At 39.8% G+C, this 24,454-nt stretch overlaps 1 protein-coding gene across 3 annotated transcripts; it reads left to right on the top strand.

Moving 5' to 3' along the window:
* Positions 1-40: 40 nt before the first annotated feature.
* On the top strand, positions 41-22,256 carry GGPS1 (geranylgeranyl diphosphate synthase 1). 3 transcript variants are annotated; one of them, XM_064413803.1, is made up of 4 exons: positions 41-197; positions 4,493-4,585; positions 13,356-13,426; positions 17,123-22,256. In XM_064413803.1, the coding sequence occupies exons 2-4, from the start codon at positions 4,519-4,521 to the stop codon at positions 17,882-17,884; spliced, it is 900 nt and encodes a 299-aa protein (XP_064269873.1). In that variant the 5' UTR covers positions 41-197; positions 4,493-4,518; the 3' UTR covers positions 17,885-22,256. The 3 variants fall into 3 exon arrangements, with proteins under 3 accessions (XP_064269873.1, XP_064269874.1, XP_064269875.1); XM_064413804.1 differs by lacking the exon at positions 41-197 and adding an exon at positions 256-873; XM_064413805.1 differs by lacking the exons at positions 41-197; positions 13,356-13,426.
* The last annotated feature ends 2,198 nt before the right edge of the window (positions 22,257-24,454 follow it).

The following is a 24,454-nucleotide window of genomic DNA, read 5'->3' as shown; positions in this document are numbered from 1 at the left end:
GGGCGGCGCTCGGTGGCGCATTTTCCCCCCAGGAGGGGAAGGTGGCGCCCGGCGGGGCGGAAGGAAGAAGGGGGGCGGCGCTCCGCTCTGGGCTCTGCCGCCGCCAGCGCCGCCACTCCCGGAGCGGCGGCTGCTCAGGGGCGGGGTTCCGGCGGCGGCGGCGGAGGAGGAGGAGGAGGCGGTGGCGGTGAGGCGAGGTCGGCTGCCCTGTTAGCTGGCTGTGGCTGGCGGGGGGCACTGGGGTCTGGGCGGCGGAGAGAGAGGGGGCGCCCCTCCCGGAGGGACCGGTCCGAGCCCGGTGCGGGGGAGCGGGTCCTGCGGCCGCCCCGCCCCGGCCAGGAGGGGCTTGTAGCCTGCCCGGCAAGGGGCCGGGGAAAGGGGGCCGCCGGTAGTGCTGGGCGGTGCCGGCGGTCGCCGGGGCGGGCGGAGTGGCTGACGGAGCGCTCCGGGGCCGGGGCTGCGCTGGGCTGGCGGCGGGCGGCGCTTCCCGGCCCTCCCTGGCGGCTGAGCCCGACAGCGCCGATCAGAAAATGGGGGTGGACGGCGGGAGGGGGGAGCGCGGCGTCCTCGGCTCTGGATCGCCTAAAATGGCGCTGAAGAGCTGGGCCCGCTCGTCCTGGGGGGCTGGAGGCGGCTGAAGAGGCTGCGCCTGTCGTGCTGAACTCCGAAAAAAATCAACCTTGTTTCCGTCGGTCCGGCTGTGGCGGGAGTTTGGTGGCAGCAGCTTCATGTTCTCTGTGAAGTGTGAGTTTTAGCCGCGTAACGCAGCGCTCCAGCTGCGGGCGCGGGTTTTGCCGACTCATCTTGTGGCTGCGGGTCAGCGCGCAGCTCAGAGACCCTCCCCGTCTGCGCGCCGGGACTTTGGCGGCCAAGGTATTGTTCTAGGGCTTCTGCAGCATTCGTGCTCAGGTTTTGGTTTTTTTTTAATCCTCATTAAAATGGAGTTATGATCACGGGAGCAGTATGCTCGTGTCGTTCTGGCGTTACTGTTGGAGTGGCCCTGTGGAAAGCTATTGTTTACTTAGCTGTATCCTTGGCGAAAGTGAGGGGTCTGCCACTGCCCTTCCACCTGTGGGAAGCTTGCCCGCCCACAGCTTGAATGCGAGGTGTTGGTCGGTGTCAGCCGGGAGGGGTTATAAACACCACTCTGCTAATGTGGACTAGTGTCCCAGTTGCATTTGGATTAAGACTTCTAGTGGTCTCTGTTTGAAACAGTAGGTATTCAGTATGTTTTCTGAGTATCCCTTTTGAAACTCTCTTTCTCACTCCTACCTGCCTGCTCCCCCTGTCTGGGGCTTCTTCCCTCCCACTGGTTACAACGAAGCCAGTTTCTCAGTGCACTAAATTCTGTGATGGAGCTGATTTGAGAACTTTCTGAATGGTTCATTTTATAGGGAAGATTTTTGCTTCTTTGGTAGTTGTCTCTTATTTTCTCTGTAATTGCAGAATGACTGCAGCCCCTGAGATGATGGTACTTTTTAAAATACCATCTGCATGTTTAACCTGGACTATTTCAGACTTATATATTTGGGAATAGAAGAAGAAGGGTCTGCGGAGTGGAATGGAACAGGGTAGCCTGAGAAGCTGTTTTGCAAAGTTTCAGAGGGAAACTTTTTCTTGACATTTGGCCTAGAATTAATCATCATTAATCATCAACTTTCATCCTCTCTACAAAGAGGATCTGGACACAGATCATAGCTTCGAGTACAGCTTTAGAGTAGTTCCACAGTATGGAGGCCCACGTCACCATCTTATCCTGGTGTTACGTGTCTTTTCAAAGAGGTCATCAGAGATAAGGTTTGATGCAGTCCAAAAGACAGCTGTTTGGGCTCTCTGTTGTGTGTGACTTTTCTTTGTGCCTAAGTGAAGATATAAGAAATAACGGGAAAATTAACTTTGTAATGTATATTAATTGAAATGCAGCAAGTTTGTGTGCTGGTTTAAAAGGTAAAATGGCCTTAACTGCTTTAATAAGCATAGATGTAATCAATTCTTCCATTTTCACTAACAAAAGCCTTTTCGTTGCCTTTCATTTATTGTTTAACTGCTGGCTTTTACTTTTTAATGGGAGAGGGTAACTTGAGATCTTGTGTGTAAATCACTGAGAAGTGTAACTTCCATAACAAATCGGTCAGTCACCTCAGCAGGAAACCCTTAATATCAAGCATTTCCCAAGTGTGCTGTACGTGGTAATTTTGTGCAAGGAGCAATAACACTACACATCTGGTATCATGGTATTTTTGCTTAGAGGCTTTTGTAATGAATTTTGTTTACATGTTTCTTTATCGAGGGTCCCTTTCTATGTATAAGTTTGGGGGAGGTTATTTAATGGTAGAATAGTAGTATAGAAAAATTTAGTTATATTGATTTGTGATTAATTACTTTTGTTCATTAGTCTTTTTTGCCTTTTATTAAAAAAAACAAAACCTCTGTACTTGTGGCAAAAAGTGCCTGACTTCTATTCTGCTGATATTTAGTATTTCGGATGAACTCCTACTAGTTTTGTGCAGAAAGATGCAGATATTTAGGTTGATGCTGTACAATACTAATGAATTTCAAGTTAGTTGGGGATTCTGAATATTGACTTGGTTCCTTACAGATGAGCAAGAGACCTAATTCCCTGAGGGAAGAGGAAGAGCTTTAACATTTACCTCTAAGCAAGAGCTTTCATAGGAGAGTACTCCCAATCCCAGCATCTCTCAGCTTAGCTATGCACTTTCAATTCTATCACTGTCTGTGTGGCTTTTTGACAAATAATAATCACAGGGGAGCTGTTAGGTTGATAGTATATCCTTATATCTATCTCCACCAGATTCTTTCTGCTTGAAACATCTGGGAGTAGACTCTGAAAATCTTTGATTTTACCTCCTCACTGAAGTCCTTTGAGACTTACTCCTTATATGTGAGGGTACAGTTTGACAGCTGCCTCTTAGTGGCAGTGTGGGTTGAAAGCACTTCAGTTACAACAACAAGCTGGCAACAAAATAAGGAGTCAAGGGTGTCAAATCTGATTTTGATTAGTGTGTAGCCTGACCTCTAATTGTGCTGGCACATCATGGATAGGATGGAGAGGATGTACTTCTTATCACAGCATCACTGCCAACAAAATATGCGAAGCTTTCCCAAAAGGTGCAGCCTTACAAACATTTTGTGACAACTATATTTGCTTAAATAGCCTTTCTTGCCCCTGAAGTGCCAATACATTTGATGAACACACAGAGTGAAGCAAATGAAGATGATCTATACCTAAACTTGAAAATAGTTATTAACACAGATCAGTTGCCCAAGTACAGACTGCTACAAATGCTTGTGGGTGTGGAAGGTGGGAATGGGCATAGACAGGAACTGATTGAGCTATACTCTCCCAGCTTCTTGTGCACCTGCTCCCTGGCAGAGCTTGGGAAATTGAAAAGTCCTTCACTTACAGTGAGCACTATTTAGCAACAACTGAAACATTAGTGTGTTATTAACAGTACTCTTACGCTGAGTCCAAAACACAGCACTACACCAGCTACTAGGAGGAAAATTAGCTCTATTCTAGCCAAAACTGGGACATTAATTTACATAACTACTCACTTGCTCCAGGAGGAAAGAAATCAATCCTTTGCAGGATACTAGCAAAGTATCTGAGAAGTGATGAAGTGCTGAAGTAGCATGAGACTTTATGCTACTGCTGCAGTTCCTGTCTTAAAACTGCATGAGAAGAATTGTTTTGAGTTGCTGCATCTGCAGTGCAGTAAGAAAGGCTAGAGGTGAAAGGATAGTAAATCTATCGCAGAAAAGAGTCTGAAAAAACAATGCAGATGGAGATGACCTAAAGTATGTGAATTGAAGCTAATCAGTAGAAAATTGTTGATATCTGTAGGCCCTGGATCTTAAAAGATTATTCATAAGAGCCTATTACATTTGTGGTGTATGGGAAAGTGTGTAGAGCTGTCTGTATGCTTGAAGGGTGGTAGAAAAATGGTATCTTTCTATTTTCACTTATAACAAAAGAATGAGGAATTATATCAAAAGACTGAAGCTAGTATTCTATTTCTTTAGGTTGCCTTGGTCTGAGATGTATTTTCTGCTCTTAAGACATTTCCACTTTTGGAATGTCTAATATATGGAGAAAGCATTTAGCGAGATCTAATCAGATTAGTTGTGTGAAATTTTGTATGTGGGATTTTGTACGAGTGTCTTAAAGATTTGCAGTGGAGCTTTGGTAAAGTTTTAAATACTTCATCACCTAAGCAATCTGCTATATACAAGAAAGTAAAATCTAGAAGTTGGCTTAAACTTCATTATTAATTAGAGAAAACTGTACTTAGCATGTATTATATGTGTTTCTTTGGTAAATGACATCTGGAAACCTTTTATATATTGAAGGTGTCATGCACAAAATTGGAATATTTGCACCTAACCTGTAAGTCAGCTGACATTTTAGTTGTCTGCATCTACTACTTACTTAAAAATTTTTAAATAGTGTTAATAACACTTTCTTTAACAGTGAACTACATCTTGGGAAGTAAAGAAATGGATGGGATGGATGAAACATCTAAAAGAATCCTAGAGCCATACCAGTATTTGCTTCAATTACCAGGCAAGTTTCTTTGTACTGTGTTGTTTTAAACATCAAAATTGTTTTTATGACAACTTTTGTTTTGGGAAGTAGAAGCCAAGAAGTTTTTCTATGCTTGACTTGTGGATTGAAGAATAATAAAAACTAATACTTTTCAATGTTTCTCTTTTACTTGTTCTTTTCTTCCTCTTATGGAACCTTTTTTTTTTGTGAGATTGGTACAGTAGCTCTTGTGTCTGTAGTAATGTTGTCATATTAAAATTGCAATTCAGTTACTCTGTTCTCCAGAATAGCTGCCTTGCCTGATTTTAAAAACTGATGAAGGCTAGTATTGAAGACTTGATCCTGGTTTTAAACTCAGGGATGATATTTTGTTCTGTCATTGTTTGCTGTACTGAACTCAGTGGGTTGTGGGTTCTTTTGGTTGAGGGGGAGGGGTGTTGTTTGAGGAGTTTTTGTTTGGTTAGAGTCCTTTGGGAGGTTTTTTGGGGTGTTTTTTTGTTTGTTTAGCTGGTTGGTTTTGTTTTATTTTTTTGGGGTTTTCATTAACCTGTTCCTCTTGTGTAATTTGTTCTCCTTGGTGTGTGTAGAGACAGGTGCTCTTATGGCCAATTTCAGCTGTCCGTATTCACGGCTTGTTTCACCTGTCAGAGGTTCAGCCAGTCCTTGTGTAGGATCAGGTCACCAGCAATACATTCACATGAAGTTTTCAGGCCTTAACAGTATAGCAGAATTCAGGAGGCAGTTTGAAAACAAGCTGCTGTATGGATATGCCCCTTGGAAGCCTCTTCGACTAAACAATCAGATTGCTGTGACTTTTATTTGTACACCTAAAGTGTAAGAAAGACCATACAGGCTATCAAAGTGACTAATTTTGTAAAAATAGTGACAGAACAAATTTGTCATTGGAACTACTGCATAAATGCCTGGTTGCCCTCTGTCCAGCTTATATTGCATGCTGAAGGAGTTAAGGAAGATACAAAATTTGGGTAAATATTAAGGAAATATTTCTGATCAAAATTATATCTGACCAGGGTAGGAGACATTCTGCCTAGACAAGTAGCATTATAAATCACAGGCAGAGTACTAAGTGGCTTTTGCCCATCTGCAGCAAGAGCTGTATTCGGTAGGGTGGGTCCTCAGAGTCCTAATTCATTATACCTGAGTATAATGAATTTCATTATTAACTTCTACAAATATCCAGGATTTTCTTGCCAACATTAGTGATTTCATTTGACTTGGCAGTTAGCACCAGGTTAAAAACTAAGAAAAGGAAAGAATTTGGCAGTTGAATGCCTTTTTAATGCCAGAAGGCTTGTTTCCCATTTCCTCATGTGTACTCCTTTTGGCTATGTTGAACTGGGTGGTGGTCTTTCTAGAGAACTACCTTGAGAATGAGTCTGTGATATTACGGAGAGCTTTCTAAGCCCTGGTCCTGAAAAAATTTGTTTTCTTCAAACATAATCTTTAAGTCTACTTTTTATTTTATTAGATTATCTCTTTAACCAAGGAATGTTGCAACACCTCTGCATCTTTAGCTGCTAATTATTTTTAAAGCTATTTAGATACCAGGAAGAAAAGCTCAGCTTCCTAGTAGGAAATATACAGCACCCAAAAAGTGCCCCAAAATCTTCTATAGGCAAAAGTGCTTGACTAATAGCTCTTCAGGTACTTTTCACTTTAAATGATGTATCTAGAATATATGTTTAATCTTCTCACGTTGATTCCTGTGGCTAAATTCTTTCCTTTGTGAGTTTACCTGTAATAACTCTGCTAGTGGCTTATGTAACACTACACTTGCTGGCAGTACAGGTGTGTTGTATCCTGTCCTGCTAAAGTATCATAAATCTGATAGTGCACTTTACCATGTTGACTTCTTGTTATTTAGTGTATGTTTTGGGGAAGGTGAGAGACAAGATCACTGCTCTCTGTGCAGTAGTGGTGGTGTGATTCAAAAGAAAACTTCTCTTAAACTAGGCAGGTGAAAGTGGTGTACCTGTGGGAAGCTTGTACTGAGTAACAGGTGAGGCAGAGAGGGTTCCCAGTCATAAATAAACCATGTTTACTGTGTTTGAAATACTGGCTTTGCCTAAGGTCGGCTATGTCAAGTACAGATCAGTAGGAACCAGTTACATGTGTGAATCTTGGAGTCAGTGTGAGTACCAGTGCTTAGTAAGGGTGGAAAAAATGAGCTTATAGATGCTGTTTCTGCCTAGAGTGGAGCTCAAATAGATGCCTGAGCTAATACAGCAGGCTCTTGTTGAAAGGGGCAGTTTCATTCCATCCACTTAGCCTCTGGCAATGTTCTCCTGCTGCTTAACTTGTGCCAGTTCTCAACTTGCTAATCAAATTATTAGGGGGGTATCAATCACCTAACCTGTTAAAAACTTGCCTGGTTAATCTCCTGTCTTGTTAGTGAGCAGGCACAACGATAGGAACAAGAAGCTGTTTCTGTGTTGGATCAGTTTGAGCTCTGAGGGGCTTTGCAGAAAGCTTGGCTGAGTGTCAAATATGTACACTACTGCTCTGCAGTAGTCCAGTTCCTTATCTTGAAAGTCTAGTTAAACTCTCCAAGCAGTTTAGTAACCTATGGTTGAATAAGTGTAAATACATATCAAAGTTTGCATAAAAAGGGATTGTATAACTGTATTAAGGTTGGTAGCAGGGAAGGGAAAAAGCCTGCTAATGTTGTCATTTGTGTAAGAACACAAATTTTTGACTTATGAGTATTAACTGCTTAGTAGAGGAAATTGATTACTCTGTTTCCCTTTGCTAAAATAAGACTTTTAATGGTAACAGTCTTGTGGTGATACTTAAAGTAACCTTGTATATTTCTTTGACCTCAACAGCACTAGGATAGGGAAGCTACTAGGCTTAAAGTATTTTTAGTATGGTGCTATTTTAACTGCTAGTATGGTAATTAATGTTTATCCTTTCTTGAGCAGAAATTATTGCTTGGGAGAAGAACATAGATTCTGAAACAGTAACTTTTCTTGTAAAATCTCACTGTAATGGAACATCGCCATACTAGTTTTTAGCAATGTTCTGTTTAATCTAGTATTTTGTCACTTAGTATCATAAAGTGCAGGAGTGACTTTCATAGATTCTGTTGAGGTTTGTATCAAAAATTACTTAATTCACACACATGGTGAATCTTTTAAGAGTCTGAGTTAACAGCAGTAGCTGATATTGTAGCACTAAGGAGTATATGGAATTTCAGTTGTCATATAACTGATATGGTTAATAGCTTGCTGTTGAAAGGGACAGATTTTGATCCCATTCATGACTGTGCATCTTCCCATTCTTGTCCTGCTGGTCTTGCCCGCAGTCTTTCCTGGTCTTGTTTAGCAAACTGAACAGTCAAGACTGGTTTTGTTGTTCAGCTTTTTCTGCTGGGTTGTTGAACTTGATCAGCCTGGTGGGGGAGTTAAGCACCACAGGCCATGATCCCTACCACTGGCACAGCTACCCTTGGCACATCAGAGGCCTCTGCCTGGACCAAGTTCCTGAGGGAGGCTGCCCCTCTCTAGATTGTGAGCTGCAGGGATGCCTGGTGGCACCTGCTAGCCAGAATCAAGCGATGTCCCTGTTCCTAAAGGCGTGTAGTTGTGCAAAAGCCGTGTCACCAAGCAAAGGAATGGTGGAAGGGGATCAGCAGGCTTGCACAGCTAGAGTTATGCTAGAGTTATGCTAGCATCATAAATAACAAAAATTACAAGACTCTACAGATTCGAGCATCTGAAACCTCCAGGTATATTGACAGGAGGGCAGAAATAGTCTCTGCATATCAGGTTGGGAGATGGATACTCCCGCGATGGTGAAGGCTGGTGGCCTCTGACACCAGGAGGGAGATGCCTGTTCCTTGAACAGATGTGCAGTTGCCAGATAGGTTCAGAGCACTGAAAGAAGACACATGGCTGGAAACTCTTTCTAGGCCTTATAAAACCATAGAATCATTTAGGTTATAAATGACTAAGCATCAGAACAGCACCTGGGGCAGCAGCAAGTGGTGAGACTGAGCAGAGAGTGGGGAGACTGACTCCTGTAGGAAATAGAGGCTTCCACATGTTGTTTTGTGTTAGGGAGGTTTGCTGCTTCTAGATACCCCTGACAGGGGACTGCCAAGGTGTGTTTCACCTTTAAAATACTTAACCTTAAAGCTCTTCGACTTGAACACTAATGGATATAGCAAGGGGGTGCCCAAAGCTTATTCAGTAAGACTGTGTGGCCTTTGGAAGGAGGGCCAAGGCCACAGGAAGCCAGGTGGATCTTCTCTGTGATCCACAACCCCCTTCTCACCATCAGGAGGAATAAACAGATACTGCCTGTCTACAGCTAGTTAGTTTCACAGCTCATGCTGATAGCAGAGCTTTGGCTCTTATGGCCTTGAGACCTCCTTTGCAGAGCAAGGACTACCAAGAGGGGATAGCATCCACCTGTTCAAATCAGGGCCAAAGTAGAGATTACAGTAATACAAAAATGACTACACACAATCAAGTAAGGAATTAGTGAACCTGCAAAAAAAGTGTATAGGCTGATGTGAGCAAGACACTTAGAAATCTACAGATCAGGTCAGAAGGCAAATCATACCAGAGCTCCAACAAGGAAGTAGAAACAGAACTTGGTAGGGTAAGCTCTTGCTTTTCTGGGGATCTGCAGATTGGATGCTTCTCTGAAGTGCCTTTATACAGATGCATACATTATTGGGAGTAAAAGGGAGGAGGTAGAGTTTGGATGCAACTGTAGGGCAGTAATTTTAGTGTAGTATAAACACACAGCTAGAGTGCTGCAATGGATGGATGTGGATGGCCTAGGAAGACAATCTGGGGTGGCAAGGAATGGGAATTGCATTTTATGTGAAAGAACAGTTGAATTGCATGGAGTTTTACCTTCAGTCAGATGAGCCTGTTGAGAGCTTATGGGTTGGGTTTTGGGGGCAGATTAATAGGGGTGACATAATAGTGGGTGTTTGGTACAGACCCCCTAAGAGGGAAGAAGCTGATGAGACCTTCAGCCAACTGCAAAATGCTTCATATTTATAGGTGCTGATTCTTATGAGAGTTACCTTACAGTGTGGTAGTAGAAGCATCACAGCAGGACACAGGCAGTCCAGGAGGTTTCTGGAATGAACTGATGACCTCTTGCTAACACAGGTGACCACGGCACTGATGTAGGAAGGCATTATGCTTGAGTTCCACTTAAAGAGAAGGGAGAATTGGTTAGGACGTTAAGACTGAAGGCAACCTTAGTTACAGTGACCATGGGATGGTGACATTCAGGATTGTGTGAAGGAGCAAGGCACAAATCAGGATCACAATGCTGGACTAGTTAACCTTATTTTGAGCAGAGGAGTTATGCTAGAGAATTCTGTCAATGACCTTAGGCACCAGTAGCTGCACAGGTTAAAAGTGTGTGTGCCTGCTCTCTGCCTGTCTTCATGCAGTTAAGTTATGCTGTTCGTTGTCTTCTTGTAGCTGCTTGGAGAGGTCTGCCTAGGGACTTCATCCACTTTTTAATCCATCAGAGGATGCAGCTAAATGTGCAAGTGTGCAATACAGCTGAGGTAATAAAAGAGCTTTCTTCCTCCAGAAGGGCAATGGCCCTTCCCCTGATCCTCAGCATCTCCTGCTCACCTTGTACTGATTGTGGCAGATCCACTGCATAAGCTGACTCAGTACATAAAGCTGGCAGAAAGCTAACCTAGCAAAACGCTGTGTTCTCTGCTGGGCTAATGAGTTGAATTAGCTGTAATGGGGACTAGGTTAATAGTCCCTCTGCTCTTTCCCATGCTGTTCTAGCCCTTTCATGAGCCCTCTCTGTAAGTGGGGTGCTGTCTTAAGGGCATAATTTGTGGTTACTTGAATACAGCTAGAGTGAAGCAATACTAACCAGGAGCCTGTCCAGAATGGAGATCTGTAGTTTTTGGGTCTGTGCTCTATCATAAGAACAAGTGTGTATATAAAGAGTAAGTTGGCTGGTTTTTTTCCTTTTTTTTTCCTTTAGATGAGAAGCATCTCATCTGAAGAGGAGGAGGGAATGTCCTCAATACAACATCTTTAATCTACCTTGATATTTGTTTGGAGGATAAAGCTTTAACATTCTTAGCCATAAAAGGAATTTCTCACTATTCTTCTCACCTTCTCCACCCAGCATTATTAAGGAGGAAAGCTTTCCACAGTTGCTGTTTGATTTGGATAATAATTTGGGATCTTAGGCAAATTAAACCAAATGCATTTAGTAGAGCTTTGATAAAAGCTTGGTGCAGTAATGTCTATTATTATAGCTCTATACAGTAGGTAGAGCTTCGAATTTTGGATGTTAGACCTCTATTCTTCAATTTTACAATAGCCTGCGTAGAATAATTAACAGAGTGGTGGAATGTGACAGTGAAGAAAGTGGATAATTCTGGCAGTGCTCCTTTTAATTTTGTCCTAGTATCCCTGTATGGTTGTCTTGTCTAGTTTGGGGAGAGGAGGGATGTGGCACGGAATGGAGTCTTCTGCATCCAGGCTTTAGAGGCCAGTATTGGAGGGGTTTGGTCTTTTGCCACCACAATATGGCTGCAGGCATAAATTGTGTGTACAGAAAATCACTGTACTATCGCATAGACCAGGTAAGATGGACTTCAGAATCAGATAAAATAGTGTCAATGTGGCAATAATGTTCCTTTAGAATACAAGTAAATCTGCATCTATAAAAGGAAAAATAAATGTCTCACTATACAGGTAGTGTTTTTTTCCTTGAAAAGTCAGTGTCTAGGAAACCTTGCTAGTCAGGGTAGACAAGTCTAACAACTCAGATGCTGTCTGTACCAAGGAACTGAAGTGGCTTAATCCTTTGTGCATGCTATAATCCATTTAGAGTGTATGGTAGTCAAGTTCCTCATGATGAAATAATGCTTGTTGCTGAACATCCAGCATTCTTTAAGTGTATTTTCTAGGAAATGCATTAATAAAACAGGATTAGCTGCCTAGAATAAAAAGAAAAAGCAGGTTTTGTCTGTATTTAAGTAATTTAGAGGAGAATAAACAACTATAGATAAGGTATAGATATGGTACAGTTCAGTTAATGTAATATTCTGACTGGTTTTTGTTATGAATATGGTGAAATACTTGTTAATCCTTAACTGGTAAGCCATACAGTTTGGCAAATACTTGTAACAGTTATTCTCAAGGAGAGACAAAACAATCCTTCCCTTCTGCAGAAAACTGTTAGTGTTTAAAACTGAGCACAGACAACAAAAATGGAGAAAACAAGCCAAAGTCATTGTATGTCCAGGTAAGAATGCCTGTTCACGTGTGGCAGAAGCAGAGGACAGAGCTCCTGGGGGGAAGAAGAGGACCATTTTGTTAATCTTGTCTAGTGAGGACCAGAAGATGGTGGTGACAGGGCAGCAGTGGACATCATTGAGAACTGAGAAAAAAAGTGCAGACCTCTGATCCAGGCAGGAAGGTTATCATCCTTGCTACAAAGCCCAACCCACAAAGCTATTGCTTACCTCGTGGTGACTTAATTAGAAGGGGAAAAATTCTTAGTCCAGTTTCTCCAGGGTCTGTCACTGCAAGTGAATTTACCCATACTTATTATTTTGTTCTGTATATGCTGGCTACACAGTCATAGAGAAGCCTTAGGGAGAGATTCAAATGTTGCTATTTCTTTGGTGCTATGGAATTATCAACATGAGGACTAGTATTGCAGAATATCTAGTTATGTCTCAGCACATCTTGAGTCGAGTAATATGGGTTCCATGGGTGTCTATGTTGCACTTGCTTTGAAGTTTATTTGAAGCTTTTTCCAAATGCTTGTTTATGTGAGCTATATATACAAAGCTGTTTTTGTAAACCTGTCTTGCAGTTATTCCAAGATATTATACATAGCTGAGCTTCTCGAAGTTCAGAGCAGAATTGTCTCAGTGTGGATAAGGGATGACTTTATTTCATATTGAACATGACTAGATGCTGAATAGATATTTGTACATGAAAACCAGCAAATTACCAAAGAAAGTAGACATCAATAATGTATAGGCATATGGTTAAGTTCTATTGAAATTCACTTTGTCATGTAGAAGGTATCTGGATTGAACAGAGCGACTTGTTTTAACACTGAACTTGGTCATTTGATGTTGTCTTTAATTCCTATGAAATGGGATGCCTGCTTGGCTCCAACGAAGTAGATTTTACCAAAGCAGACCAAATCTTATTCGTAGGTAGATTTCATGGGTAGAAAATAAATATCTGAATTCTTGGAAAGTTCTGTTATGCTCAGAATGTTATGTTCAGATTTTTGTTTAGAGTTATTTAGTATGTATATGAAATGTCACTTTCCTGCTTTACAAACTTACAGTAGCAAGTAAAGAATAATTCTACAGGAGAAAGACCTAAAAATTGACAGAAACAGCTATTGAACAAATACCCATACTTTCAACTAATAATGAATCATAATTGAAACTTTTTAATCTTAAAATTAACATGCCTTGCAAACTAGCTGATCTGTACAGGCTACCAACATGGTCAGGATCCCGTGCTAATTAAATTGTGAAAACTAAATATAGTAACCTGTAAATAGGTACTTTAAATATTCCTGTGAAGTATTTAAAATGAAACTGCTGCTACTTGATGTTTATTTCAATAAAGAAACAAGTGATGCACTGATATATTTTCCACTTTTGTGTTGTCACACTGATCAGTTTTTTTAATTTGGTCTCAAATCAGCTATAGTTGTTAAGACAAACTGTTGTGCCTAATAACGAACTCTATTATTTTTATAAATGCCTATAATTTTTTTATTGTAGGTAAGCAAGTGAGAACCAAACTGTCCCAGGCCTTTAATCACTGGCTGAATGTTCCAGAAGATAAAATACAGGTACTGGCTAATTATTTTTAAAAGGTTGTTATCTTGCTTCCAAGACCATTGATAACAGATGATTCTCTTACATAGCATAAATTATCAGAAATCTTAAATGCACTAATTTCTGAATTTCTGCAAGTGAACTTCAGGAAAACAATTTCAGTGCAAAGTTTTTACTGTGATGCAACAGTAAAGAAATTATTTCCATGTCTTACTAGAATAGTTACTTCTTTCCAAGTGTGTTCAACCTTTGAAGTTGTAGATAAGTAGCTGTCATTGTTACCCACTTAACATAACTCAGTTATTAACACTGAGTTTTTAATAACTTACAAAACAAGCTAGACAGTTACCTTGTAGGATTCCCAAGTATATTGTTTGAAAATAAAATCTTGAGATTCTGATACAAGAATATCAAAGTCAGCAGTTAAATCAACATTAAAAACCTAAAACTGAGAGGGATGTATCATATAGTCTGCAGTCCTTACTTTCTAATGAGAAGGATTATCTAGGAATTCTCATTGTCTTTTTCTCTTGAACAAAGTGTGCAGAATGCATGGCTGTGTATGTAAACTCTGTAGCTTTTCAAATGAAAAGTTATCCTCCTTTTTAGGTTAGACTGCAGTTTTGTTAAACTGCTACAGAGTGTGCAAAATATCTTCTGTCCAAGGCAGTGTAAGGAAGCAATTTAATTGGTTGTGGTTTTTGACACCCAACTGGTCCTTTGTTACTGCTGCCAACAATTAATGAAATTATCTTTAGAGTTTGTGAAGGAGTCATTTTTAGGTGGCTTACAAGTGACACTTCATAGTTCTCAAGCAGCAAAGTGATTTAAGTGGTTTAAGAGGCTGCATTTCATAATCTGGGAACGATTTGATTTTTCAGCCTGTCTGTAACTGTCTAGCAGAATTTATTGTCTTTCAGCTAGACATATGTTACCCTTTGTTCTCAGACAAACATCCAAATAAAAGAAATAATATAGCAACCTCTGTATGGTATGTATGGGTTTAATCTAATATCACAGATCAGAATGCAGATTGGAAGAAGCCTCTGGAAGTTATCTAGGACAACCCTGTACTTAAAGCAGAGCTTGCTCTGTAGCTACTTTAGGCTTCTGGCAGCCCTCTTGAGTTTTAAAAATCTGGTGATGGGGTTTCTGCAGCTCCCCAAGTCCTGTCTTCTCATGCTGAACCCCTTTCATTATAACAGAACCTTTCATTTTATTCAACTAGCAGGTTTTTATATTGCAATCTGACTGCTACTTCTTGCTTTTTTGCTGGGCACCCATGACATTGTGGTCCATTTTTTAGTGTTAATAGTAAACCAAAGCTGCAGTGCCTCTGTGAACAGAAGTTACCAGTTCTGTCACTTTAAACTGATGATCGTGTAACTGCTATTGAAGGCTTGGACCACTTGTTTTGATTATCTTTACGAAGAAAACCAATGCTTAAATGTCTCCTTTACTGCTTCAGTTGGTTGTTATGGCAGGACAAAACAAGAGCCTGTCATCTTTTAGTCTTCATCATGATGCAATTATTGCAGCTTTTGTGCATTTTAGTACTAATTTTAATAACTAAGGATGGCTGAAGTCTGGAGGAACACTTCTGGTCATCTTTTTGACGTCTCTCTTGATCTTCATAAGATGTCCTCTGTTTCTAACAGCCTGATTAATTTCCAGCTATTTGTATTTCCTTTATTAAAAATCTGAATTCTGGCATTCATTCTGGGACTTTTTTCTTACCCTAGATTATTTGACTTTGTGTAGTTTATTTAGATTATACAAATGAGGCTACTGTTCCTTGGTAGTTTATTTTACTGTTAATTACCGCTGTTTCACCTTTTGCTCCAACCAAGTGATCTCTTCCCCCAACACTTACTGAATTTCTGGTTCCCTTTTGGTGCTGTACTGAAACACTTCAACTTGAAATGTTGAAGTAGAGAACACTCGGTTTGTCAGGTGAGCTTCTTTCTGAGAAGGCACTGAAATGGCCTAGCAAGAGTCAAGGAAATTTTAAAGCTATTGCAGATAAGGAGGTGGAAGAAACCCGTGTGTTGGACTGATAGTGCAGCAGATACTGATTAGATAGATGTAGGTTGTAAGAAAACACTGCACTCTGTACTGGGTCTTCAGCTTTCATTATGGAGACCAGTCTTTTCATTTTCTCAGGCTACTTCCTGATGTCTTCTAAAATAAGCTTTTTCTGATACCTGAACTGTTTCACATCTTTCCTTCACCTTTGAAGCACTTTTGACACTATCTTCAGTTCACAAGGTAATTTGATAGAAACACAGAGTCAGGAAACACTGTTTCCTTTAAACCTTACCTATGGAAGCTGCAAGAGGTCATGAAATTGGCAGTGATATGAAATAGGTTAGCTAGAGAAGTACTAGAATAAACTTATCCAATGAATTCACAGAACACAGGGAAACATTCCTGATAGTACTGAGAATGAGATAATGGACCAAAGCAAATAGGTTTGTAGAGCTGCCTTCAGTAAGTACACTATACTTCGATTCATGAGTGTTTAAGTAGGTTGTTCTTGCAATAGTATATCAGGAAAGGGATTAAATTCCTGGGGTTTGAGTTTTAATCTTTGGGACAATGTTCACTGAACACCCGGTGGCTCGGTGCTCAAGAAAATGCTTACAGCAAAGTCCTTATTTTGTCCCACAGCACGCACCAGATAGGACCATACTATATATTTGCTGCCATTTTATGGTGGTCTAAGTATTTTTTAACCTTTGTTTTGATGAATTTTGACTGAATGTAATGTTTGTAGCTAAGGAGTGTAATTGGTTCATTAGCTTTAAAATCATATCTTAATCAGATGTGTATTGCAGTGAATTTATACAGTGTGCACTTTTATGTGCTTAAATTTATTTCCATTTAAGCAGGTGCTGAATATACCTGTTGCTTGTGTGGCAGCTGTGGAATAAAAGCAGGATATAGTGTTAAGACTCTTATTTTTTTCTGGGGTTGTTAAGGTTCTGTTCTACTCAAAGTAGTCAGCTACAAGCCTGATGTTATGAACAGTTTATTGCACACCTCAGGTGGTGTGTGATACTAGTCTACCTAGTAACAAGCAGAGTGTAGGAAGCTTCTCAAAAGAAATTATGTCTGTTGTCTTTCTGCCAAGAATTTTTCAAATGATGTTTCAGAGGGAATAGTCTGTCCTTTAAGAGCTCAGTGCTGAATATAACCATACAAAGTGTGGGAAAAGAAAGATGAGCTCTCCACTTATCAAAACATGGTTCACAAGAGAAATGTGATAATGGGTGATACCTGACAGTCTCAAAAACTGACTTTGGGAGATTTCAGGTTTGTAAATCTGAACATTTCAAAATACTGTATTTCTTTTATTTTCCCCTAGTCGTGTTTTTAATATCAGTTATTCCATAACTCCTAGACAATGGCTTGTTTTAGAACTGTAGTAACAGTGAAGAGGAGCATGCAAGGGGAAGCACTTCAGGGAGTAAAGTTAACTTTGAATCTGAAAACATTACACATAAGACTCTGTGATCCAGGACTTAGAGCAAACTGGATGGTGAAGAGAAGCATAAATCTGTACTAACAGTAAAGGCAAGTTGCCTAAAGAGGAACCTCAATGATAGAGAATATAGTTCTTTAAAACGTTATCTATTTTAAATATAGTTTTGCAAAATTAATGGTTAAATTGGAGTGACAAACTTAACACTTTTCTCTTCTTGTAATAGGTTATCATTGAAGTGACAGAGATGTTGCACAATGCAAGCCTACTTGTGGATGATATTGAAGATAACTCAAAGCTACGACGGGGCTTTCCAGTGGCACACAGTATCTATGGAATTCCATCTGTAATCAACTGTGCTAATTATGTTTATTTTCTTGGCTTAGAGAAGGTTTTAACCCTTGATCATCCAGATGCTGTTAAAGTTTTTACCCGTCAACTTCTGGAACTCCATAAAGGCCAAGGCTTGGATATTTACTGGAGGGATACTTACACCTGTCCTACAGAGGCTGAGTATAAAGCGATGGTACTGCAAAAGACAGGCGGTCTCTTCGGATTAGCTGTAGGCCTCATGCAGCTCTTCTCAAATTATAAAAAAGACTTAAAGCCGCTTCTTAACACACTTGGTCTCTTCTTCCAAATAAGAGATGACTATGCCAACTTACACTCCAAAGAATATAGCGAGAACAAGAGTTTTTGTGAAGACTTAACTGAGGGCAAGTTCTCATTCCCAACCATTCATGCAATTTGGTCAAGACCTGAAAGTACTCAGGTGCAAAACATTTTACGTCAAAGGACAGAGAACATAGATATAAAAAAGTACTGTGTACATTACCTTGAAAATGTTGGTTCCTTTGAGTACACTCGGAATACATTGAAAGAGCTTGAATCTGAAGCCTATAAACAAATTGAATCACTTGGGGGAAACCCTGAGCTTGTAGCACTAGTTCAACAGCTGAGCAAAATGTTCAAAGAAACTGAAAATTAAAAAATTGACTTCTGGGTGTGGATTAAAACTTTTGAAAATGGGAGAATAACCAGATGAAGAGCTGTGATAATCAGTCTTAAGTAAAACTTTCTCTTGTAGCCATGTTACAGAAATTACTGTTAAAAATATCTAGTCATTGAGTTTTGAAATATATACCTTATCTCTAAAGTCTTAACTATAACTGCTTACAATTGGTTTTGTTAAAGCAGATGTACTAGAACTAAAGCAAGTTTTGAATCTAAGTGTAATAGTCTTGACAGAATCACAGGCATTATTTCATACCAAAAACTCTCATGCCCCTAACCAGGCTATGATAGGATTTTGGTTGAAATTCTGTGTTAAATCAGGTTGACATAATTTACATACTTAATATGTATATTATGCATTTTAAACAATGCTCTTGTAAACCAAAATTTATGTTAAAAACAAAAAGTCAGTACTTACAACCACAATGCACATAAAATTGTGTGATATTTCTAAGTTTGACTTGTGAAGATCAGGTGGATCAGTTTACTATGTCCTAGAGTCAATATCCTACCAGCTTCTCTGGATATTTTCAGGGGAATATGAATTATGAAAGATACTATTTCATATGCAAATAAGACATGCTCCATGTGAAACTGTGACTTGATAAAGTTTTTGCAGTACCTTAGAGAAAAGATTTCATCACATCAATGAAGTGTAAATTTGCTGCTGATTTCAGCTTTGCAGTGAGTAAATTTGCTCACCTGGTTTTAGATTTTGAATTTGTCAAACATTCCGTAGCCAGAAACTTCAATCTATCATTAGAGCTCATATATATAAGTGCAGATAGCAACATAATGAGCTGCTATTAGAAATGGAAAGGGATTCACACCAGGTAACTTTAGGACATCGTAATTAGTGCAGATCTCTTTAATCTCTGCTTATAATTGAGGGGCTTCTCCAAGACTTTATTCATAATTCATATTTCATTCCTGTCCTGAATTGCTGTCTGGAGGCATGTTCTGTATCTCTCCAAAGAGACAAGAGCTGTAATTTTTTTTCTTAAAACAAAGTACAGTATCTTGTTTTACAAGCTACAATACCACTTCAGTTTTGTTAATTGCTTAAATAGAGCTTTAAAATTATAGACATACCAAAATAGAACTGGGACTGAGAGCAAGATTTAGGGGTGGGGCTGATAAGTAACAAAGTTCTCTGCTCATATATATATAAGTATAAATATATATAAATGTTAATAAAATATAAGCAGAGATATATGGTTTTTTCTTGCCTAGGCTGGCTTTAATCAGGTTCAGTTCCCTTAGTATTCACAGGTATATTAAGCTTTGCCTTGGTGTAGCAAGGTAATGGTTTGGATCAAAGGTAGGACTGGAGCTATAAGCTGTGGTGTTAGCTCAAGCATACTCTGAAATGGACAGAGAAGCTTGGCTTCTGATGGCTAAAGGATAGTTTAATGCAGGTGTTCATTTACTGCACCTGGAAAACAGGGAGAGCTATTTCTCAGCCCACTGAGAAAACTAACTGAAGAAGGTTGCTGTAATGTTTTCCCTGGGCAGCCTTAATATCTTTCTGAAAGTGATCAAACATGACAAAATTGGGGATGACTGCTTTCAGTCTGAAATATTATGTAGTTATGGATGATAGCCTGTCCCTTTTATCTGCATGCTGAGGAGAAATCTTTGTCTGATTAGACACTGAATAATAGGCTTTTCACTGAATGGACCTGCTTGCCAGGACTGAATAGCTTAAAGTTGGTGAAAGGTATCTTTAATGTTAATAAAAGAGAATTGTAATTCTTTTTTTTTTTTTTTTTGTAATTTGCAGTGCTTAGTAAGCCTGTAAATTTTTAATGTGTTATGTGAAAATAGTCTGCAGCAAATTACATTTATTTTGTGCCATGTCTTGGAAGTTTCTAAGTACGTTGCAGTTAATGTTGAATAGGAAAAAGCACTGAAAAGATTATTGTTGTCAGGAGAATCTCCTAGTCTTACTGTGAAATGTATCCTTGTGCCTGTTAGGATATTGTAACTGCAACACAATGCAAAGTGCACTTAGTGCCGTTTCATTTCTGTTCTGTTGCTGGATGTAAACAGTTCTGTATAACCAAAATGAAGTAGCTTTTCTTACTGTTTGTATAAAGCTTTTCTACCATCTGAGATTTCTGCTATGTCGTTGCTCCTTTTTTTTCATTCTGGCAATTCACCCCAGTATTTATTCTAATTCTATATCTTATGGCATGTGCCTTCATCAGGAGTAGGTACATGGATGTTTTCCAGTTGCAGATCATTTAAACCACAAATAGGTAAGAGGGGAACAGTTGGTCCAGCTTTCTTTTCCCAGGTTACAAGAGGCCATGCAGCTCCATCTTACTTTTCTGCCTTCAAGGTGTTTGATGTCAGTATTCAAAGCATATGCTGAAGGCATATCGGGAAAGGCCCACAAGCAGAGCATTGTTGCTCTTCACTTAGGTTAGAATAAACAGGATTGTGGGAGCTTTTCTTGATGTATTCAGGAGTCAGAAGAGGCTGGGATATTTCCCCCTCATCTGTTAACCTGGTGGAGCATCTTTAAGTACTAAATGCCAGTAGTAATGATGTCCCTTAGTCAAGGTAGATTTTATATTTGGTGCCATAAGATCAGTCTGTGCATTTTCATCAATATCCTCCAATGTTAACAATGGTTAAGTGATGCTCCTGAGGTTAAGCAGTGTTAAGAAAAACCCTGCTTTAAACCAGCATGGGAGGTCTTGTGACTGCACAATTGTGTGAGTGCCCCTCTGTTGCTATGCCTCCCACAACACTGGGAGTAGGGATTTTTCCTGATCTTTATAAAATATGCAGTGTTGTAGAATGGCAATCCAATTTGCAACTGGAGATGCCCACGGCGAAACAAAGGGGATGCTGATTTCAATGTCAGTCCCTTTGAGCCAGAATCATTCCCCTTCCTACCTTTGCCAGCAAGTTATACTTTGATCAGGTTATCAATGCATTTCCTGGGGATTTAGTTCTTGCAGTTCATATTAAGAGAAATGCAAACACTCATCAGTCTGGAGCATTCCCCGCTACCTCAGCCTTTCTGATTTTGTGCTTGCTTGGATGTAAATGAGTGCTGTCACCTGTCTTAGAGTAGCCAGCCATTGGATGGGACATCTGTCTTTGCTTTTTCATAGGCTTATGTTTATCCTGAATTACGATGAAAATTGCACCATTTTAAGACCTTCCTGAGGAGATAGCTTTCTCCTTTCCTTTTGGACTTAGGCTGTTCAGGTACCCACTCGGAGCAACTTTGTGTGTATCAGCCATTGTTGATACAAGCAACATAGAAATGTTAGTGGGAAAGAAACTGTTGGCTGTTCTTTATGGTTTTGCTTTTTTTGTTAATCGTTTCTGCTTTTTGTTAGTTTTGTTAATCTGGTTACATGTGCTATGGAAATTTCCTATATTAATGGCTGTTTTCCTCAGTTACTGTTAAAATGCTAGCAAGGTATAAAAACATGCAGTTTGTGAGGGGGCTTGCATTTCTCATGTAAAACTGGTTTGAACTTTAATATGCCTTTATCACTGAATTGGGCCAGGCTTTTATTCATGTGCCAGATGGGCATCTGTTGCTCTTTGTTATCCCATCTTCATCATTTTACATTTCAGGTTTGGTATTTACTATGTTCTTTATATTATTTGCTCAGTACTTTCACTGTAATTCTTTCACCTATATTTCTATTCTGCTCTTAATACCAAGCACACAATACCATCAAACTTGGTTTTGATCCTGGACAAACTTAATAGACTGGGTCTGCTTTTGAAATGTTGAATCTTGACTCATCATTTGCCTTCACAAAAGTAATCCAAGATTAATTCAAGATTTTCTGCAACCTCAAAATGCCTGACACTTTTTTCCCAGGAAGCTAAAGCCTGTAACGTCTTATATGACCATAAATTATTTTTGTCTCATGTAGGTTGAGCTACTTTCCTTGCCCTACCTGTTTGCTTTCAAGATCCACTTTGCTTTGGTGGTAATGCCTGTTAGGTCTTTTTATGAATGAACTTAACTCACTAGCCCTGAGGGAGAGAAGTTAATTTTTGTCCAGGTTAATGAATTATCCCACTCAGCAAGAACCTGATGAAAGCCAGAGCTGGCAGGTGGACAAAGGCCAAGGGAAGGATTTCAGAATAAGAAAACTCATTTTTGCCTCCTGAGGTTGCCTCATGTAATTTTGCCTTCTTTTACAGAATTTACTCGACTTAGTTCTAAAGTGTGTGGTTAGTTTCTCTGAGCTTCCCAAATAGACTGTGAGAGATACTTAAGTTAAAAATTATTTATTCTGATAATTATTTATGTAACTTGCATATATCATCTAAAGATTTTATTAAAGGTACAGATAAAACAAGAATACATTGTTTCAGTACTTCCATTTTTCTTTCTCTTAACAATTTTTCTGTTCTTGAAGTCAGGGAAACATAATCTGCTGTGTGCCTATTTGAGTTGATTGCTACCTCACATTAACATCCTTCCTGAAAAAGTTTTATCATAGCTGAGCATCAGTGTTCAACCTTTTCTGCAGCACTTATTTTAAAATTACTTCAGAGGCACCTTGTTGAGGTGTGGCTAGGAATAATCCATGATTCATCAACTCACTTCAAGCATATAATATGCAAAACTTCTAATAAAGATGCAGGTTAAACCACATTAACCCTGATAGTGTTCCTCACCTGTATTGCCTATGGAACAAGTACATTCTCAGTTAACCTACTGAAAAGCTATTTACTGATTAGTACAGCATAGAGAACCATGAAGAGAATCATGTTACACCAAGAAGGCCTAATGTGACACTTCCAGGGAAAGCACTGCAAAACCCAACATGAATTTGTGTAGAAGACTAACTCTGAGGTGAAGGGAAATCATAGATAATTATCTGCTTCTGAGCTCCAGGAAAATGCTCGACTCATTGGTATACCAATTACATGCTGACAGTTTAGTAGCTGCATCATCTCTTGTGCACAGTAGGTCATTTTCACTTCTTAATACTTCAGTTGCTGTTTCTAGAGCATGTAGTGTGAGCTGCTTAATCACTCAGTAATTACTGAAGTCTGTAGAATGGCAAATGCATACATTTTGTTTATGTATTTTGAAATACTTTAAAACTCTCCTCTTGTGGTCTGTGCTACTCCACAGAGAACTTCTGTTGGCTGAGGGAGCATGATCTTTCAGTGACTGGAGTTATTAAAACCAGGCTGACACCAAGCCTGTGTGAACAGATTGGAGGGGGAAAAGGTTTGCAAGGAAAAAAAACCCTGAAGTTCTTTAAAAGTAGAATTTCCTATAATTGCAGAGTTACTATATGAAGCATGGAACTAACTCAAACAGTTTTTCTGTGGTTTTGACTGAAGAACCTGTATCCAACTGCTTTCTTTTTGGGCTGGGATGGAATGTACAGGTCAAAGTAAAAGCCATACAGAGGAATTGTCATTGCTATTCACGGAAGTGGAAAAACTCTGCTATAAACCTAATCTCTTACCTTTTACACCAACCAGCATGAATGTGCAATAAATTCAGAAGCTAAATCCATTTTTACTTAAGCGTTTATAAAATGCTGAAGTTGTAATTTGAGGTAATGATGTGAAAACATTAAATTGGTCTAGTTGTTTAATTGGCATTGGGGCTGTCCTGTTCCTTGTCAAGCGGATCATGAGCTGTGGCTACTTGTTGACTACAACACTGAAACAAGAAGTATGAAGAAACAGAAAGAACAAGCAATAAGTTATGCTATTCTCATTATCCTTTCAGAAATAAATTTGACAACATGCATGTAGATTGTGAGAATGGCTGCATTACCTGTCAAACTAGGGGTAAAACAAGGGCAGCTGGGGCCAGAAGGATCACAATAAGTATTTTCTTGTTGTCAGTGCCTTTCCTGTCAGGCAGTACACAAAGTAGGGGATGCTCTGAGCTTTGACCTTGGGAACAGTGGGGGAGTCAAAAAGGAGAGCAAGAGGCCTTACTGCTCTCACTTGTGCCACTTCCATGTAGCTTCAGCTACATGCCTTGAAACTGGAATAGATCGTTCCAAGAGTGCCCTCTGTGGGAGCTGTGGGAGATGAGTGGGCTTAGGAACCCAGATGGGACAGCAGCACCACCAAAGGTGTGGAAGAAGGACTAGGGTATCTAATTTTCCCCCCAGTTCTATTCTTTGTCCTGAAATAACACATCACCTCTGGCAAGGGAGGACGATGAAGTGAAGGCACAGAGTTCTTTGCTGGATCGTCCCCTTGGGGAGCAGCTGCTTTGTGCAAGCCAGTAAAGCACACCCTCAAAGCCTGCCACTTGAAGGTGCTAAAGATCAGCATGCTAAAGAATATACACGTTATCCAGATTGTTTTGATTGGGATGTACTAGTGTTACCAAACACCCATACTTGATTTCTGGAGTCAGTGTCACAGCCTCAGAGTAAAGAGCACTAATGTGCTGCCTGCCAGAAGAACAGACAGATTTAATGTAATGGAGCTCTAGGACTGAAAGAGCTGCTCGATTATTTATTGTCATGATTGTTCCAGTCTTAGTGGTGCCAGCATTCAAATGATATTGTTTGCA

Source organism: Passer domesticus, chromosome 3 (genome assembly GCF_036417665.1).
Source record: "Passer domesticus isolate bPasDom1 chromosome 3, bPasDom1.hap1, whole genome shotgun sequence".
NCBI classification, from domain to species: Eukaryota; Metazoa; Chordata; class Aves; order Passeriformes; family Passeridae; genus Passer; species Passer domesticus.
The sequence above is the reverse complement of the archived record's forward strand: the minus strand, read 5'-3'. Positions and strand labels throughout refer to the sequence as shown.

What these genes read in the sequence shown, in the direction of transcription:
- GGPS1 (XM_064413803.1), top strand. Translation starts at nt 4,519, where the DNA reads ATGGATGGGATGGATGAAACATCTAAAAGAATCCTAGAGCCATACCAG. An exon ending in GTATTTGCTTCAATTACCAG is followed by an intron (nt 4,586 to 13,355) that starts GCAAGTTTCTTT and finishes TTTTTATTGTAG; the next exon opens with GTAAGCAAGTGAGAACCAAA. An exon ending in TTCCAGAAGATAAAATACAG is followed by an intron (nt 13,427 to 17,122) that starts GTACTGGCTAAT and finishes TTCTTGTAATAG; the next exon opens with GTTATCATTGAAGTGACAGA.